At 45.2% G+C, this 19,787-nt stretch overlaps 2 protein-coding genes across 2 annotated transcripts; both read left to right on the top strand.

Moving 5' to 3' along the window:
* Positions 1–850: 850 nt before the first annotated feature.
* LOC106000512 (N-acetyltransferase 8-like) lies at positions 851–6,805 on the top strand. Its single transcript, XM_013035794.1, has 4 exons — positions 851–940; positions 1,958–2,092; positions 5,773–6,571; positions 6,620–6,805. Exon 3 carries the CDS (start codon positions 5,847–5,849, stop codon positions 6,528–6,530), a length of 684 nt encoding a protein of 227 aa, XP_012891248.1. The 5' UTR covers positions 851–940; positions 1,958–2,092; positions 5,773–5,846; the 3' UTR covers positions 6,531–6,571; positions 6,620–6,805.
* A 9,540-nt stretch (positions 6,806–16,345) lies between these two features.
* LOC106000493 (probable N-acetyltransferase CML1) lies at positions 16,346–17,037 on the top strand. The gene has a single exon (XM_013035768.1). The coding sequence runs from the start codon at positions 16,354–16,356 to the stop codon at positions 17,035–17,037; it is 684 nt and encodes a 227-aa protein (XP_012891222.1). The 5' UTR covers positions 16,346–16,353.
* The last annotated feature ends 2,750 nt before the right edge of the window (positions 17,038–19,787 follow it).

Here is a 19,787-nt window from a genome sequence, read left to right as displayed (position 1 = left end):
AACTGACTAGAAAATCAATTTGTGAGCAGGGAGAAAGCTCTTTATCCTGCTTGTATTCTAGTCACCACTGGGATTTAGACCTTTCTTCTTTAAAGCATGATCCTCACAGTAGTTGCTCTGTTGCCTAGATACCTTTTAAATGCAAAGTACAAAGCTTCTTATGTTCCTAGACTAATAACAGGACAAAAGTATTCACACTGGACGATTGCTCCTATTGCAGGCAACCTGCAGTCTCTCCAGGAAGAAAGAGGGGTCCCCTGATCCTTGAGACTCACAGGTCTGGTCACACTGCAACAATAAAGAAGGAAGAAATTCTCACTCATCTTCTTGGACCAAATCCATGCTTGCAGTGGGGCTGAAGGATTTAGCAGAGACGCCCAAAGCTGGATAGTGGAACATATGTGTGTGCTTTGTGGAGGGTATTGTGGGTCAGGAAGTGAAGACAGAGGCATCCCAGATTGGAAAGCTCCACATGCTGACTTAGAAATTGAGCCATGACTTGAAGGTATGGATGGTGCTGGGGAAAGAAAGGTGGGGGAGAACCATGGAAGGAGTAAGACTGATCAAGATCAGTGTACTCAAAATCTGACTTGAGGAATTGAAGCCCCTTTGACAACTAAAGAGTTGAGACCAATCAAGCAAACGCGCAGGAGGTTTTAGGGACGGCTAGAAGGGCCATAGGGCTTGCGGGCTATTACTCTGCGGTCACCAGATGGTCCTTCCTCTAGCCCACTACTTCCGGTTATTGAGAAGAGGGTACAGATGTATGCGGCCTCGGGGGGCGTGACCAGGACGGTGGGCGTGTCCAGGACGGTGGGCGTGGCTGGCGGAGACGTGGAGGAGGAGCACGGCGGGAGGAGGAGCCACGTGTCCGGGCACGCTGAGGAGCTGTCTGTGGGGAACTCTCACTTGTTTGCGCACGTCCTTATCCTTGACCCAGGTGGGTCTGGAGCTGGGCAGGGCGGGTGTCCGCGAGCTGGGGCGGGTGGGGCAGTGGAGCTGCAGGCAGGTGCCGCCTTCCCAGCGCCCCGCTCCGCTCCGCTCCCGCAGAAACGGAGCCGGGGCGGGGGCGAGGGGGGGCGTGCCGACCGTGCAGCCAGGCGGGCCGCGGCTTCGCGACGCGGGGCCCGGCCCGGAGCCTCGGCCTCCCCACCCCACCTCCCCACCCTCCGCCGAGACCAGGGTCCTCAGCTTCAGTCTCTTCCGGGACCCCGAGAAGCAAAGAGCGAGGCTGAGAGAGCAGAGGACCCGGGATCCTGTGATCCTGACTGCCCGCCTTCTAGGCACGCCCATCCAAGCGATGGTGTGTGTGTGTGTGTGTGTGTGTGTGTGTGTGTGTGTGTGTGTGTGTGTGTGTGTGTGTGTGTGTGTGTGTGTGTGTGTGTGTAGCAGTTTTGCCGATGTATTTGTAACATTTAGCTATATTGGGGGCAAAATGTTAGCCGCATGCAGCTGGCTCAACAACTCAGGAGCTCAGATTCAAGTATCACTGTTCGAAGCCAGCCTTAGCAGACAGATCTGTGGGACTCAAACTCTAGTTAACCACCGAAAAGCCTGAAGCAGAGGTGTGGTTCAAGTGGTAGAGTGCCAGCCTTGAGCAGAAAAGCCACGTGAAAAAGCACCCAGGCTTTGGGTTCAAGCCCCAGTGCTGGCACACACACACACACACACACACACACACACACACACACACACACACACACACACCATGTGTATTTGGAAGGAGAAAAAAGACTATTAGGTGATTTAAACAAACAAGTTTGGAGATCTCATTACTCATGTAGGAATAGTTTGAGGAATAGAAGATGGCCACTTGGCTGTCTCAGTAATATGGACGGTTCAATGTAGACCGTAGACAGTTGTCCTCTCTCAGTGTTTTTATTAGGTAAATAATGCACATTACAGGGACTACAAATACTAACAGGTGCTCCACTCTTATGAAATTGCCCTCATACAGAGACAATCCCTGTGCAGTTCAGAAAGAAGACACATTGGCATTGTTGCTGTTGGCACCCAGCTCAGAAACTGAGTACTTGACACCTGGCTGCTGTGGAGTAGCCCCTGCTGCCTGCTCCCTATTCCAGTTCAACAAGTAAGTAAAGTTCACTGCTGGCTTCATCTTTTGTAAACATAGATGTCAGGAAGCAGTTACACTGCCCTTCCTTCCTCCCTTCCTTCCTCCCTCCCTCCCTCCCTTCCTTCCTTCCCTCCCTCCCTTCCTTCCTTCCTTCCTTCCCTCCCTACCCCCTCTCTCTTTCTTTATTTCCTTTCTTTCATTTGTTCGTTCATTCTTTCCTTCCCTCCCTCCCCCTTCCTTCCTTCCTTCCTTCTTCCTTCCCTCTCCCTTTTTTGTCCTTGTCCCTATCTACTTTCTAGCTTTCTTTCCACTACTTACCTTACTTTTGCTAGCCAGGCCCCAAAGCTAGTTTTTGGAGCCCTCTGCCTGAAGTTTCTTCTGAAACATTCTCCTCCAATGAGATCCTATCAGTCTTTCAAATCTTACCCGAGTCTTCCATAGAGCTTACAGAGTCAACATATATTGAGCTCTTGAAATATGCTAGAATATTCCTGGGATCCTGTATGGTAGTGACTGCTCCTTTTCTGGATTTATAGTTCTCAGTTTGTATAGTTTGGGTCATAATTCAAATTTTTTTTTAGGTACTTATGTAGGAAACAGAAAAGAAAAAAGGGAGGGAGAGAGAGAGGGAAAGAAAGAAAGAAAAATGCAGGCAGAGAAGAGAAAGAGAAGGAAAGGAAGGAAGGGAGGAAGGAAGAAAGGAAGGGAGGGAGGGAGGGAGGAGGAAGGGAAGGAAAGAAGAGTTAGGGTTGAGCTGTTGCTGGGGATAGAAGGACCACTGTGCACATGGAAAGTGAAAGGTGCTACTTTGACTTTACCTTCACAAGTGATGGTCAAGGTCAGAGAGGTGACACACACTGAAGGTGGGCTAGGATTTGGACTTCAATCTGTTGGACGCTAAAATTCATATTTTGTCCAATAGACAACTCTGCCCTTGGCTTTATCTTCGTTATGGGGAGCCTGAGGTGAAAATATAAAAATTTTCAAGGAAAAAATGTTAGCCTTGAAAATATAAAATTTCATGTCTAAATAGGATTTCTTGCTAGGATTTCTTTCTAGTACAAGGGAGGGAAGAAATTTGAAGTTTAAGATTTGTAACTTCAAATCCTAGTAGCCAAGTGTCAGTGTTTCATGAAAAGCTAACATAATCCTCATTTCTCTAGTTTGGGAAAAGAGGGTAAAGGGGCAAGGGAGAGTATAATCAAAGTACTTTGTATGCATGTATGAAAATATATAATGACAATCACTATGTATTTTATATTCATATTTTCTCTTGAAATATCTTATATTTAAAGTATTGCAAGAAAGATAGAGGGAGTATAGTGAGAGAATAATAAAAAGTAATAGATAGCTGAATAAGATCAAAGTATATGCACATGTGACACCTAAGTGGCAATCTTAAGTGCCAGTCATACAGCTTCCCAACCAAAAGCATACTTGTGGCCTCCAGTGTTGCTAGAATCTATACCACTTACTTCAGGGAGCTGGTCCTGAAGGCCAGACTCTGTCACCTATACACACTTCCTTCTTCCTTTGGTCATCATTCTCCAGACAACAGGCCTCTGGCCTGTCTGCTTGTTATTCATACCTCTCTTCCCAGGCCTAGGCCTAGGAAGTTTTTCTCACTGCCTGCAGAGCCCAATGTCTCCTAGAGTTGGGCCCAAGCAATCTTTCTGGGAAGCCTCATTACTCACTCTTCACTTTGGATCTGTCCCCTCTTCACTTTGCCATAGCTGTGAGGCTGTCAACCTGTCCCCCAACTCTCAAGCACCCGAGGAGCTCCTGCAATATAAGATCTTTGGTTATCTGTTTCCTCCTCAGTGCCCACACAGCCCCTAGCCACAGTGAGCACGCACAATTAGTGTACGTAGATGTCATCTGGCAAGGAAGCAGCCCTTCCACAGTGAAGAGTCACAGAGAAGGGATCTCTTTTCTGTGGTTCTTAGCCTATCTTCACAAGGGACATCCTCAGCTAACACTTGTGACAAATGTGATGACACAGCTCTGGGTGACATCTGCTGTTTCCTAGGCCTGTCAGCTGGAGGTCAGCTCTGCCAGGGACTAGAAAAGACACCTGCAGCTCCACAGGTAGATCAGCAGCACTGCTAACTGAGGACCTGATGGAGAGGAGGGCAGAGAGTACAGTATATTGGACTGCTAGAATCAGTTTTTCTAGGTCCATATACAGCTTGGGTAGAGGCAGTCTGTTTGAAGGATCTTTTTGAATCCAGGGGACCTGGTCTTTTGCCTGTGGTAAGAGGCCAGGGTGAGCAGCACAGTTCCTAGGCTCCTAAGTGCTGTGCTTAAGAAACCAGACTGAGCCAGGTACCCATAGCTCACAGCTGTAATCCTAGATTCTTGGGAAGCTGAGATTATTGGGATCATGGTTGGATGCCAGCCCAGGCAGAAAAAAGTTACCCTAGCTACAAGGACGTTTAGTATAAACGAGCCATCTCAAGGCAGAAAAAAACACCCTACCCCAAAAATGACTAGTAGAAAATAGGGCTGAAGGCATGGCTCAGAGGCTAGAATGCTGGCTTACCAAGCATGGAGAAAGACTTCAAATCCCTGTACCGTACAGATGGAAGAGGAGGAGGGTTGGCCTTTCAAGAGTGAGGACTCCTGATCTGACCTGGGTCTGCACCCTTACAGAATTAATTTCCTGGAAATTTCAAGGTGAATGGATTTGGGTTTCAACTGGCCCTTCCCAGTTCTTGACCTTCAATTTGATGATTATTTAGGATCTAGCCAACAAGTTGTCAACTCAAGTCTATTCCTCAAACATGAGGTAGGCCCTAGACAGTCTCTCCTAGATGCCATTTAGAGGTTGAGGCTGTCCAGAACACTCACAACTCTGTGGTAGCAGGTGAATAAATAAGACTACATGGTCAGGCAGGGTATGAGTGATGTCTGGAGTCCCACAGCCTTTGTGGGATCTCAAGGTTGGTGTGCTATGGTAGTTAGACCTTTGGCTACTCTGCAACCTAAATCTTTCTTTTTTTGGGAGGGGGGGGGTCTGGTTGTGGGGCCTAAACTCTGGGTCTGGCCGCTGTCCTTCAGCTCTTCAGCTCAAGGCTAGCGCTCTACCACTTGAGCCACAGCGCCTCTTCCAGCTTTTCTTTTTTTGCTTATGTGGTGCTGAGGAATCGAACCCAGGGCCTCATGCATGCAAGGCAAGCGCTCTACCACTGAGCCACCTTCCCAGCCCCTGCAACCTAAATCTTTACAATCAAGTGGAAAGAGGTTTGCTGGAACTTTAGTTGGGAACACAGGATTCTTCAGTGTATGTACTGCAGGTACCCAAGACAGTTTTGACAAAGGGTGCCATCTCAATGTACTACGAGTTCAGTCTGTAGTAAATTAAGGTGCTTGGGGAAGGGACCATATATATCAGAGTTTTGTGTAACATAAAGGCAGGGGTTACTTTAGCACAAGCTGAGAGATATTAAATGTTATACCTCAGATATCACACAACTGGAGAGAGGAAGTCGAGTCCAATGAGGTGTTTTTGATCTTACACCTCCCAGTGGTGCTGTCACATTTCCTTTTGAGTGATAATAGATAGAAAGACACACCTTTCAATGGATTGTCCATGGTTCCCGGGAGGCTGGGAGGTGTGTGTGTGTGTGTGTGTGTGTGTGTGTGTGTGTGTGTGTGTCAAGGGGAATTCACATGGCTTCTTCTCTCTTCTACAGGGCTACAGGAAGGTATATAGACAAATCTACTAGCCTCTTTTGGACATTGGGATTTCCACCACAGACATCTCCCCATGGCTCCTTATCACATCCGCAAGTACCAGGAGAGCGACCGCAAATGGGTCCTGACCTTGTTCTCCAGGGGCATGGAGGAGCACATCCCCACGACCTTCCGCCACTTGCTCATGATGCCTCAAACCCTCTTGCTCTTACTTGGGGGGCCTGTTGCTCTACTCCTGCTCTATGGCTTATGGATCTTGGCCATTGTGTATATCTTCACCCTGCTCCTTTTCCTATGGTTCATTGCTGGATACCCCTGGAAGCAGTATGTGGCCATGTGTTGCCGCACAGACCTGGCTGACATCACCAAGTCCTACCTGAGCTCCCGTGACTCCTGCTTCTGGGTGGCCGAGTGTGAAGGGCAGGTGGTGGGCATGGTGAGTGTCCTGCCTGTCAAGGATCCTCCCTTGGGGAAGAAGCAGTTACAGCTGTTTCGCATGTCTGTGGCCTTGGAGCACCGGGGAAAGGGGATAGCTAAAGCTCTGGTCAGGACTGTCCTCCAGTTTGCCCGGGACCAGAGCTGCAGTGAAGTTGTCCTTGAGACCTCAGTGTTTCAATATGGGGCCCTGGCTCTCTATCAGAGAATGGGCTTCCAGAAGACTAAAGAGTTTTATGTAGACACAATAACAAAGCTACTGAATTTCCGTATAATTCGTTTTATGTACTGTCTCCCTTCTATTCAGGAAGCAGGGTTATAATCTTAGTTTTCAGTGTCAAGGTAAGATTGGACTCTAAAATAGTAACAAGCAAATCTTTTTTTTTATTTTTGAACGTACTGTACAGAGGGGTAACAAGCAAATCTTGAGATCTGAGTAGTACAAATCATTAAAGCTCAGATTTTGTGTATTTCAGATTCTAATCATCTAGGTGGTGGGATGGGGGCATTGGGAATTCCGTCCTTTTTTTTGAAGTGCTTCTGTTTCATTTGTCTACCTGGTGGTAATGTTGTATTAAAAGCAATAGAAAAATGATAGACATATATATCTTTCACTGTGGACCAGCAATAATTTGTCTTAGGCCTGGGCTACCAGGTCTCAAAGTCTCAGAACACCTGTGCAAATCCCTGAAGTACTTTATTTTTTTTCTCTGAAGTACTTTAAAGATTGCAGTATCTATCATCTTGACAATAGAATTGCAATCTTGAAGAAAACAATGGATGCTGATGAGGGTACAAGAGAAGGAGCCTTTATACACTGTTGGAGGGAATCTAAGTCAGTGCAATAACTATGGAAACCAATAGGGAGAGTCCTCAAAAAACTAAATTAGATCTACCATATCAATATACTCTACCATGCTTGGGTGTATATCTGAAGGCTGTGTGTAAAGCAGCACACAGTGGAGATAACCACACACTCATGTTAAATCATGACATTACTTACAGTAGCCAAACTAAGGAATCAGCCTACCTTCCTAACAATTGATGAATGGATAAAGAAAAGGTATATATATATATATATATACATATATATACACACACACACACACACAATAGAATATTATTCGGCATTAAAGAATAAAGTTATGTCCTTTGCAGGAAGATAGATGCAATTCATCATGTTGAATGAGATAAGCCAGACTCAAAAAGTTAAGTATCACATGTTCTTGCAATCTAGACTTTAAATGATAATAATGATGATAATTATAGGACAGGAACCTAAAAGAGAGACTACCTTGCAGGGGTAATCACTGGGAGATGGGAGGAGTAAAGGAAAGGGTGCTAGGGGTGAACAGCAAAATATATGATAGATTTGTAAAATTCACTAAGTACTGCTTGAAAAGGATAGAGGGTGATTAAGAGAGTATACTAAGAGTATAAATTACATGCATCTATGAAAGTATCACAGTAAAGCACCTTTACGCAACTTATAATACATATTCCCAAGACATATGTGCAAGATGTATCTAAACTCACAAAAGGGCAGAGCTGCTCCTAGATTTTCTAGGTCTAAAGGGATTACACAGGGGGGATGCCACTTTGACCCCTCCTGTACAAGTGGGGGTCAGGGTCAGAGAGATTGAAGACACTGGAGGTGGGGCTAGGATTTGAACCCAAACCTGCTGGATTCTTAACATTTTTATTTTGACCAATGAACAACTTTGCCCTTAGCCTTTATCTTGGTTGTGAAGAGCCTGAGATTTTGACAATTTAGGTTCTGCCATGAGAATATGAATTTATATGTCCAAACAAGATTTCTTGCCAGGACCAGTAGAATGGAGGGAGAGAGTTTGAAGTGAAAGGTTTGTAGTATCACAGCAAATATTCCTCTTCCCATTCCTGTACTCCTTGAAATTAAAAAAGCAAAAACAAAAAAAATGTTCTCTGTCTTTAATCATTTGCCACACATTGCTTGAGTTCAGAGTTATTTTGAGCATTTAGGAACATCAATGAGACATTAGCCTTTGAGAAACCTGGGTTCAAAATGAGGGAGAGGGAAGGAAAGGGGAGGAGAGGGGAGGAGAGGACTATTCTCCAAAATATAACAGTATAATAATTGAAGTAGCATATCGAAGTTGGGTGGCATGCCAGAACCAATTAAAGGGATTTCATACATTGTTTTTTATTTTTATTTTTTTCAGCTGCTAGGCACATGAACTTTATTATGGATTTAACAAATCACATGGGAGAACTGGTACCAATAACAACAAAAGTATGGAACAGAATTCCCACCCAAGCCAACATTAAAAATCACAAATGTGCAGTTGCTGGTGGGGCAAGCTTGTATTCCTAACTACCCAGGAGGCTGGGATCTGAGGAGTACAGTTTGAAGATAGCTCAGGCAGGAAAGTCCATGAGACTTATCTCCAGTAAACTACCAAAAAACCCACAAGTGAAGCTGTGGATCAAGTGGTAGAGTACTAGCCTTGAGCAAAAAAGGCTCAGGGACAGCACCCAGACCCTGAGTTCAAGCCCCAGAATACTCTGTCTGTCTGTCTGTCTGTCTCTCTCTCTCTTTCTCTCACACACACAATTACAAATGTCTGATTTTAAGGAATGAAAATGGTTGATCTTACCAGATTTCCCAAGTTTTATATTCCTACCTCCAACACAAATCTATTTTTCCCAATTTGGGATTGGATTCTTGTATGAAAAACCTTGTTTTGGAGTGGGGGATAAGGATAGGGTGTTACAGGTCTGTTGGGTCCAATGCAGTATCCAAAGAAGTTTCCCTGTGCCAAATCTTAACTCTAAATAAAAACAGAGGATTACAAAACTTTTTCTTGCTTTTTTTTTGGGGGGGGTCCAGTCATGGGGCCTGAACTCTGGGCCTGGGCACTGTCCCTCAGCTCTAGGCTAGTGCTCTACCACTTGAGCTACAGTGCCACTTCCGGCTTTTCTTTTTGCTTATGTGGTGCTGAGGAATCGAACCCAGGGCCTCATGCATGCAAGGCAAGCGCTCTACCACTGAGCCACCTCCCCAGCCCCTACAAAACTTTTTCTTAAACCTATGATCACCATCATCACCCATGTGTCATGTGTTTCCAGATGAAGATTCAGGTTCTGCTTGTAGATTGCTTTCTTCTCTACACTGATTCTTTTTTAAAACATTTTTATTTTTATGTTATTATAAAGGTGATACACAGAAGAGTTACAGTTATATAAGTCAGGTGACAAGTTCATCCATTACCCTCCCAAAGACATATAAACAATATAAAATGAAAACAAAAACAAAAAAACTCATTTCCATTTCATGCAGTTCATTTTGATGAATATTCTTTTACATGATCAGAGGCACACAGACATTGCACTTTTGTGCCAGAGACTTTTTATCAATTCTTTTTCCTTTAAAAATTATTAAGTAGTTCTACAAAGGGGTTACAATTTTAAGTCAAATAAATAAATCCATTTGGTTATCAAGTAGGGAACTCACAAATATGTTCACTAGAAATATTAACCAAAGACGTTATTAGAACTACACCTTGCCCAAAGGCCACCACAATCTTAGTCAATACTTTTGCCAGGACCTCTGCCTAATAACCTTTGATTGGATCAAGCTGGGAGTGGCTCTCTTCTGGTTTCCTGACCTTTGAACTCTGTGGGTTTTAATTTTTGTAGACAAGAACTAGTGTTTCAACAGTCTTACATCCTCCTTACCCTCCTCCTCATTTCTCCTTAAAGCCTTCCATTTTGTCAGACTTGTGGCTGCACAGCAGTTCCTCATGTCCCATACAACTCATTGTTGTACTCTTCTAGTCTCCATGAAACAGTGAAATCTTAGAAAAGAAGCCTTTGCCCTCCAAGGCTAGCAACTCCATAGTATCTTGTAGGCACTGCTGTTGAGAGTTTCCGCTCTGCCTCCCTCGATAGTGACACCACAAGTTATGAAATCCTTTCGTAAGTTTCCTCTCATATACTCTATAGATTTCCTGTGGGTCTGTCTTTCGAGAGGACACCTGATTAATAACACCCCCCAAGATGCTCACAAACTGGAAGGAGAGCCAGTTATCAGAAATAAACATTGAAGCTAACCAATCAATGAGGGAGGCTCAGAGCCCAGGAGTCACTGCAAGGTGTGGGCACAGACAAAACTGGAAAGAGGAGAAACTTCCTTCAGTTATTGTACACTAGGAGCTATTTTGGTGCTTGGAAGACATCCATTAAAAAATTTATGTTGGGGCTACTGGGAAGGTGGCTCAGTGGTAGAGCGCTTGCCTTGCATACATGAGGCCCTGGGTTCGATTTCTCAGCACCACATAAGCAAAAAGCCAGAAGTGGTGCTGTGGCTCAAGTGGTAGAGCACTAGCCTTGAGCTGAAGAGTTGAGGGACAGTGCCCAGGCCCAAGTTCAGGCCCCACAACCGGACCCCCCCAAAAAATAAAATTAAATTAAAAAATTATGTTGCAAAAGAACTTTACAACTTGGGAGGAGGGTGGGAGGAGTTGGGAAGATGGAAAGGAAGGGATGGTAGGGGAAAAACAGAGGAGGAGATAACAATGCTTGATAGGAAATGTGCTTATTACCTTACTCATGTAACTGTAACCCCTCTGTACAGTATTTCCACAATAAAAACATATAAAAAAAGTTATTCTTTCTTACAAAAGTAGTGATACTGGGCTAAAAGAAGACAAGAATCTGTATACTCTCTTGCATTGGAAAAACTTTGATTTATATTTTAACATTGAAAATTTGGGGCATAGGGATGGGAGGGAGAATAGGGGAGAGAAAAACCAAGGGGGTGGTATCCATCAAGATGCATTGTACTCATAACCTGACTTTTGGAATTGTAATCTCTTTGTACAACTACTTAAGAATAATTTTTAAAGTCCTACTGTACAATTTGAAGGCAGATCAAAAGAAGCCTATATTTATTGTAATTGTTTTTGGGCAGTATCTCATTTCCACTTGGGTTCAGAATTATAAATAGTTCCAATTTGTAGAAGAAAGAAAGAAATACTGGGAGATTTCATGTTAAAACCTAGACTATGTCCTCTGCTGAAAAAACAACAACAACAGGGAAGGAGGCCTAACAAAAGGGTGCGAGGCATCCTTTTTTACATGTATGAAAACAGAATAAAAGTCACTTAAACTGTTTTAAGACAAAAAAGGAATATAAGGATGAGGGAAAGGGGCTGGGAAGGTAGCTCAGTGGTAGAGTGCTTGCCTTGCATGCATGAGGCCCTGGGTTCAATTCCTCAGCACTACATAAGCAGAAAAAGCCAGAAGTGGTGCTGTGGCTCAAGTGGTTGAGTGCTAACCTTGAGCTGAAGAGCTGAGAGATAGCGCGCGGGCCCAGAGTTCAGGCCCCACGACCAACACACACACACACACACACACACACACAGAGGATGAGGGAGAGTGACAGAGGATGGAAGTTGATTGAGACATGTTAGCTACAGGTATAGAAATATCACAATGACCTTTTCTTCTGACAAACAACGTGCGCTAATAATTTTTTTTTAAGCTGGCATCTTTAGCTAGCTCAGTCCTGTAATCCTATCTACCCAGGAAGCTGAGCTCTGTAAAGATCATGGGAAGTCTATGAGATTCTTATTTCCAATTAAACACTTTAAAAGCCAGAAGTGGAGCTGTAGCTCACGTGTTAGAGCACTAGCCTTGAGCAAAAAAGCTCAAGGACAACTCTTAGGCCCTGAATTCAAGCCTCAGGACGGGCACAAGAAAGGCAGGGGGGTGGGGAGAGGGTTAAAGTCCCCTGCAGATTATGTAGTGGGTTGGGAAGGCCCTCCAGATTGTTAGAGCAGCTGTGGAACCAGGAAGTCAGGATAGCCTTGAGGAGGTCAGAGTCCAATTGTATATACTAACATGGAAAATATATTGCTTCGGGAGTCTACAGCTTGTGTAAGAGACACAAACTCTCTCAAATGTTTGGAAATTCAATGAGAAAGTCACTGAGTTCAGAGGCTATAAAATTAGCAAGTGTTCTATTTCTTCCAAAATCTTGCTCAATTAAGCCTCATAACAACCAGTTTTGTCCCTTAAAAAGAACAATGGAAAGGTAGGGGGATGGGAGTTAGAATGCTTATAGTCTGGGGTCTTCTTGGCAGATCCATGTATGGATACTGTAAAATCTCCACCCCAATCCCTCTGGATTTCTGATCACATCACTACAGGTAGTGGTCACCGACCTGCCCCTAAGAACATAAGTCATAGTGATCCTGCATATCTATGGGAGTGCTGTACCCATTGGACTCAGTAGTCCTCTTCACTCATTGGATGCTAGCATAGCATCCAATGCAAGCTCATTGATGCAAGCTCATGCGTGTGTGTGTGTGTGTGTGTGTGTGTGTGTGTGTCTGTGTGTGTGTGTCTGTGTGTGTGTGTGTACATGCCCATGTGCGTGTGTCTTGGGGCTTGAACTCAGGACCTGAGCTCTGTCCCTGAGCTTATTTGCTCAAGACTAGCACTCTTATCACGTAAGCCACAGCTCCACTTTTGGCCCTTTGGTAGTTAACTGGAGATAAGAATCTCATGGACTTCCTTGCCCAAGCTGACTTTGAACCATAATCCTCAGAGTTCAGCCTATTGAACAGCTAGGGTTATAAGCATGAGCCACTGGTGCCTGGCTCTGGACCACTTTTAAATGAAATCTAACTATATCAGGGAGTGGAATGTTCACATCTAGTCCTCAAGTGAGGACTAGAAAAGAGAGTGAACTTGAGACTGTTCATGTTCACATCTGCTGACACTGGCGATGTTGGACAGCAGCCCTCCCCTCTCAGCTGGTGGGAACAGCCATGCCGCAGCCTCAAACATGGCCAAAGTGCATCCTATATCCAGTGAGGACCCAGAAGGAGAGAGCTGCTCCTGCATACAGAACAGCAGAGAAGCCACGAGACCCAAACCTCCTTCAGGTCATCTCGTGACTGAGGGCACTGTGTATATGGGAAGCCATAGTCACACCAAGCACAAGGGGAGACAGGGCAGGGACAGCGCTCAAGCCTCTTGCCCCTCAGCTTGACTTGGATTTCCATCTAGTTAATATTACACAGACTCTCCCCACACCTGGAGCCCTATCTCCTTGCCTCCTATTCCTAGTTTACCCTATGCTTCCTGTTCAATAAGGCCAGCATTCAACATTCCTAGTTTAATTTCAAACAGGCAAGTGTTCATGGCAATATTAAAATATATTCAAGACAGTGCAACCACTCAACAAAATTATATTCAAAGTTAGCCTAATTAGCCCAGCACTAGTAGCTCATGCCTATAATCCTAACTACAAAGGAGGCTGAGATCTGAGGATCTCAGTTCAAAGTCAGCTCAGGCAGGAAATGTCACATGACTCATCTTTAATTAACCATTAAAAAGCTGGTAAAGTGCTAGCCTTGAGCAGAAAACCTAGGCCGTGAATTCAAGCCCCAAGAATGGCATGTGCATGTGCATGCACACACACACACACACACACACACACACACACACAATTGGCTGGACTAGAAGTTAACATTCCCAACCCTAGCAGCTTCCAAACACCAGCCTGGTTTTCAATTGTTGTTACCAACTCCCAGTTAGCCATGAAGAAGATATAGGAAGCCCCCACAGGTAGGTCCTGATTTTTCTAAATTTGATCTCTCCCATCTAGCCTCCAGGAGGCTCTTGACATCATCTTTGACCTCTTCTTTTCTCATCCCAATTGGAGTCATTGAACTCCTGGTATTTCTACCGCAGAAGACACCCTCAGGTGATGTGGATTTCACAGCCTTGATGTCTCATAGCAGACAGGCCACAAGTACCTTGAAGGATCAATGATCGAGCAGAAGACTCCGCCGTCAAACCTGAATAGGGTGCTCCTTTCAGCAGTAGGCCCATTGGGTACAAGAATAGAAAGGAAACAAGACCTTTGAGAAATTTAACAAAAAGTGTTTTCTTCCTGATCCATACCTAGCTACATTTCAAGGTCCCACTCTCTGGAATCAAAACAAACTAGGTTTATACATAGCACCCACGTACCTGGGGACATTATTTTGCCAGGATCATTCACATGACTCTTAGAGTATCTCCTGATTCTGCCATTGCTGGTTTATGCTCTATGTGATAAACTGTACACACACACATACACATGCCCATATCCTAGCCATGTACCTTCCAAGGAAAGTCATGCTTTGGTCCTGTAGTGTATGTGGAATAGAATCATCACTACATAACTAGAATACTGGCCCAGTAGCTTCAGGTCTACCCACATCCTCTACTCCTCCCCGAGTGGCCAGGGAAGACAACGTTTCCTAGAGTAGTGGCCATCATTGACCTTCATCCTTAGTGTTTTCCACTCCTCTCTTCTCTCAGCCTGGGAAATCTCACTGGCTGAGGAGGCTGAGGTCTCCTATGATCTGGGACCAAGCCTCTGGCTCCTAATCCTGGTCACAGCTTGAAGGGCATCTCCCTGTCTTCCACACACTCAAAGCTCCTAAATTGCTCCTTCAATGTAAGACTTCAAATTAGTCATCCTCTTTTTATCTCAGACTTTAGACCACAATAAATATGATCTAACAATCCAGGCAAATGCTGGTTTCTACTTTAGGAGTCATAAGAGGAAAAAAGCAGAGCATTACCTGTTCTATTAGGACAAGGCACACAGAGACCGGGCTGTTAATAGGAATGGAAGCATCCTTTCCACAGAAGAGAGTTCATAGAGAAATAATTGCCCATTTGTGGTGCCTGGCCTTAGTAAGGTGCCTCACTAAGGTAAGACACAAGACACATGTGAAGATTGGTCCTGTGTGGCCACCAGCACCCATAATAGCTGTCCATTGTTCTAAGTCAATTAGTTGATGTCAGCTCTATGCTCTACTGGGGACTGGAGAAAATGCCTGCCCTCAGCCAATGCATCAATATTACTGAGTGAGACCTGAGAGAGAGGCGGTGGGGAGTGAGGACCGTGTCAGGGAAACTAGCAGGATGCGTTTGTCTAGGACTGGGTATGGCTTGAACTGGAAGAAGCTCAGCCACAAAGGACCTTGTTGCTGAACCAGGGTACCTGGATTTTTGCCTAGGGTGAAAGAATCTAGGGTGAGTGGCACAGTCCCCAGGCTCTTAGCATGAGTTGTGTGGTAGAGCCTGGTGATGTCAGAGACAGAATAGTGTGCTGAGGGGGTGGGGGAGACACTGAAGTCTGAGGTGAACAAGAAGAAAAGTAGCAGATCTCCCATGATGATGGACCCTATGGGCTGTCAGCCTTCACTACTATTTTGAAATTTCAGGAGGCTCTCAGGTGAAGGGACTTTGGATCCCTATTCTAGCACTTTCCAGGTCTCACCTTGGGTTTTATGACCATCTGGGAATCAGCCAATGAGGGACCAATGGGCAGGATCTAGACGGTCTCTTCTGAATGCCACAGAGGGACTCGAGACTTCCTGGACACGCTCGGACCCATGGCGTAGGCAAAAGGACATAGGTGCCAGGTAAGGGTGCCAATGGGGGATTCCACCAACTTTTTGTATCTCAAGTGAGGGGCAGTTTGGTGCTTGGCCTTTTGCTTTATCAGAAACCTCAACTTCCTTACCAGGGAGAAGGAGGCTTTGCTGGAACTTCTGTAGGGAAAAATAAGATTCAGCAATGTCTAAGAGTCCTCTCTCCAGAATTGGGGAGAGGAAATTATCCTGCAACGGGGAGCCATCTCAACATACTAGAAGTATAGGCAACCTGTAACGGAGCCAGAATGGTGGGGGAGGGAAGCAGGTGGGAGGGTAAGGTATATATTAGTGCTCCATGTAAGATATTGTATTAAATGCTCAACAACAACAACAAAACACAAGGCAGATCTTATTTTCCCTTCATGCAGTAATGACACACAGGCTCAGAAATGTTGGGTAGCATGTCCAAGGCCACACAGCCAGAGTTTCCATAGGCTCTTTCTGAACCCACATCTACTACCAGTGGTGGTATGAGGCTTCCTCTTGGGCGAGAGTAGAAAGACACACTCTGGAGCAGGGTGTCCATGGAGGTTCCTGGAGGTTGGAAGCTGTGTGGGAACTCACAGGACTTCCTCTTTCTCCTACAGGGCTACAGGGAAGGTGTGAACTAAGGTCTAGATTTGGCTCACGGACGCTGGTATCTCAAACAAACACCTCCCCATGGCTCCTTATCACATCCGCAAGTACCAGGAGAGCGACCACACACAGGTCCTGGCCTTGTTCACCAGTGGCATGGAAGAGCACATCCCTGCCACCTTCCGCCACGTGCTGAGGCTGCCCCGAACCTTCCTGCTCTTACTTGGGGTACCTATTGCTCTACTCCTGGTCTATGGCTCATGGATCTTGGCTGGTTGTTGCACCTGCATGCTTCTTCTTTTCCTGTGGTTCATTGCAGAATACCCTTGGAGGCAGTATGTGTCCACCTGTTTGCGCACAGATCTGGCTGATATCACCAAGTTCTACCTGAGCTCCCGTGACTCCTGCTTCTGGGTGGCTGAGTGTGAGGGGCAGGTGGCGGGCATGGTGGGTGTCCTGCCTGTCAAGGATTCTCCCTTGGGGAAGAAGCAGTTAGAGCTGCTGCACATGTCTGTGGCCTTGGAGCACCGGGGAAAGGGGATAGCTAAAGCTCTGGCCAGGACTGTTCTCCAGTTTGCCCGGGACCAGAGCTGCAGTGAAGTTGTCCTTGAGACCACAATGATGCAACATGGGGCTCTGGCTCTCTATCAGGGAATGGGATTCCAGAAGACTGGCCAGTCATTTTTTACCATACTAAGAAGGCTAGTAGATATACCTACATTTCAACTAATGTACTGTCTCCCTACTGTTCAGAGGGTGGACCTATAATCTTATTTCTCTGTGTCAGAATGAGGTTGATGCTGAAGTAACAAGTAAATCCTAAGATCTCAGTTGCAAATCATTAAAGTCCATATTTTATGTACATCCAATTCCAGTCTGCTTGGTGGTTGGGTGTGGGCACTGTGGATTCAGTCCATTCTTTTTGAAATTCTGTGTTTAATTTTTCTAACAATCGTGGTAATGTTACACCAAAAATGATAGAAACGAGACTTATTTCACTAATAAATCTGTAGATAAGGAATGTCTCCCAGAGCTTGGCTGCATAGCTTTACGTGTATCAGGACACCTCTGGAAGCATCCTGTATTGCCTGAATTTCCAGGTCCCTGTGCTTCATCCTGTTCCAGTGTGCCAGCTCAGGCAGTCTATAAGATCTTGGCAAAGAAAAGTCAAAAAGTGCAAAATATTTTTAAAATTTTGAATTATCTTTAAATAGTTATACAAAGGAGATATCATTTACCAAAGCAGTTAATGAATACAGCGCATTTTTTTTATTGTGAAAATACTGTACAGAGGGGTTACAATTACATGGGCAAGATAATGAGTACAGTTCTTATCAAGCATTGTAGCCTCCTCCTTTGTTTCCCCTTCCCATCCCTTCCCATCTTCCCCCCGCCCCCCCACTCAATTTCTCGACATAACGACTTGTCCATCTCATTGTTGCAATGGGTCCACCTGTATCCCTATTTAAACGATTTGATTTTCCCCTTCCCCTCCACAAATTATACCGACATCAAATACAGTGAAAGCAGGGGTTATACTGTGGGGGAGGGACATACAAAGGAATACAACGCATCTTAACCAGTGCCATCACTTTCACCATTCTCATCCTCGTTCAATCCACTCCTTTCCTTACTTTTCCTAATTTTGTGGCTATATATATATAATGGATTCTTGACTGCATTCTCCTCCCCATTTCCTCCCTTTACTTGTCTCTCCCTTTCCCCTTAGCCCTACATGCCCCTTGCAAGTATTCATTTCCTGGTGCTTGTTTTGCTGGACTGTGACTTTGAATGCAAAAGATTTCCAGAGACCCTGCAAGTGATTGTACAGAATAATCTGACACTCAATTTGTTAGAGCCACACTGCAGTAGAGAATTGGCACAATGCGGGTAAAGGCAAATGGTGCAGTTGTGTGAAGAGGCAGTGATTATTTTATCTGTTCTGGAACCAGGTCTGTGCACGGGAGGAGGGTAGTGTCCATTGAAGTGGTGGTAGAGTTTTTATGGCCCGATATGGACATGGTGACCCCTCATGGCTATCATTGGATGCAGCTTCTTTGCCAGTATGACTGAAGGGAAGGCAGAATATAGAGGGTCACTATTGTGCTGGAAGAAAATGTGGATTGGTATGTTCCCCCAGAGCATCCATCCTTGGGATCCAGGCTGAACCCTCCCTCTTTCCCCAATAGCTCAAGGACTCTAGAAACTTGTATATATCAGATATGACCTTGTCAATCTGGAGGTCTCCAATAGAAGAGAGTGGGGACACAGGTTTGTTCTGATGTTGTGGATCATCTCTCTTTCTCAGCTTCTTCATCTCTATCATTGGGCACCTGTGGAGGACTGGAGTCTCTCAACCAACCCAGAAGCTGATCTCTCACTTATCAAAGAATGAAATATACCCTTCAATCCATATCTTATGCCACTAGGCTGGAATTGGACATGTGCTCCATTCTGGCAAGGTGTCTGGCTTATTGCTATCTCCATGGAGGGTCGTATGGGCAACTCTGCCAGTCCTGTAACTAGCTTTGTCACATACCCATATCATACATGGAGACTTGGTCCCTAGACATTGGATGGTTCCAAACACAAATCGCTTGCAGCTCAGATTCCAGGTTTTGTATACCTCCCCATGCCACTGTTCTAGCCTTTGGGCTTGAAAGCTACCACGGAGCATCCTCCATGCCTGCCTCTGTGTGCTTTTCTGAAAATTCAACCATCGCACACCCATTCCCTGCTGCTTCATACTGTTCATACAATGTGTTTTTCTGTTTAATGTGGACAGCTTCATGTTCAATGGAGCCATCAGAATAGCCCCTTGAAGGCTGACAGGTGCTGGGCAGATAGATTATTTCCTGTTTTAGGACCACCAGTTCTCTCCCACCAAGACCAGTGCTTCCAGAAGATTTTCCCAGTCAACTGGTGAAGGGTCACGATATGAGGGAGGACCATCTTAATATTTTCTCTAAAGCAAGGAAATCCTCAGAACACTTGTGGGCAGGCCCTGCTGTGAATCAGAAGACAAGAGCCAACACCAAGGGAAGGCCATGTGGAAAGACTGTGATATTAGTGAGGTGATGGGGGAGTGAACACCTAGGAATGCTGAAAGTACCTCCACTCCCTCCCTGGTGGAGGCACTGCAGAAGACCAAATCATTGTTCCTGCAACTTGGGGTTCTGCTTTTACCCTGGACTCAGTCCCCCAGTGCAGCCAGATGCTCTGGATCAATCAGTTTTACTGGAGACTTTTAACTGTCCTACTCCTTTGGCCTGGAACATTCTCACATCTTATCTCTATCCATACTTTTGTCCATTCAGCAATAGCAGTTGCCAAGTGGGAGGTAGGATGACTGTGATGGAAATATAACTTAGTAGAGGCAAGAAGGCCCTTTCTTCTGCTTGTGTTCCAGCTGTAGCTCTTTGGGCTGGGAAGGTGGCTCAGTGGTAGAGCGCTTGCCTTGCATGCATGAGACCCTGGGTTCGATTCCTCAGCACCACATAAGCAAAAAGAAAAAAGCC

This window comes from Dipodomys ordii, unplaced genomic scaffold, assembly GCF_000151885.1.
Source record: "Dipodomys ordii isolate 6190 unplaced genomic scaffold, Dord_2.0 Scaffold220, whole genome shotgun sequence".
Classification (NCBI taxonomy): Eukaryota; Metazoa; Chordata; class Mammalia; order Rodentia; family Heteromyidae; genus Dipodomys; species Dipodomys ordii.
The sequence above is the reverse complement of the archived record's forward strand: the minus strand, read 5'-3'. Positions and strand labels throughout refer to the sequence as shown.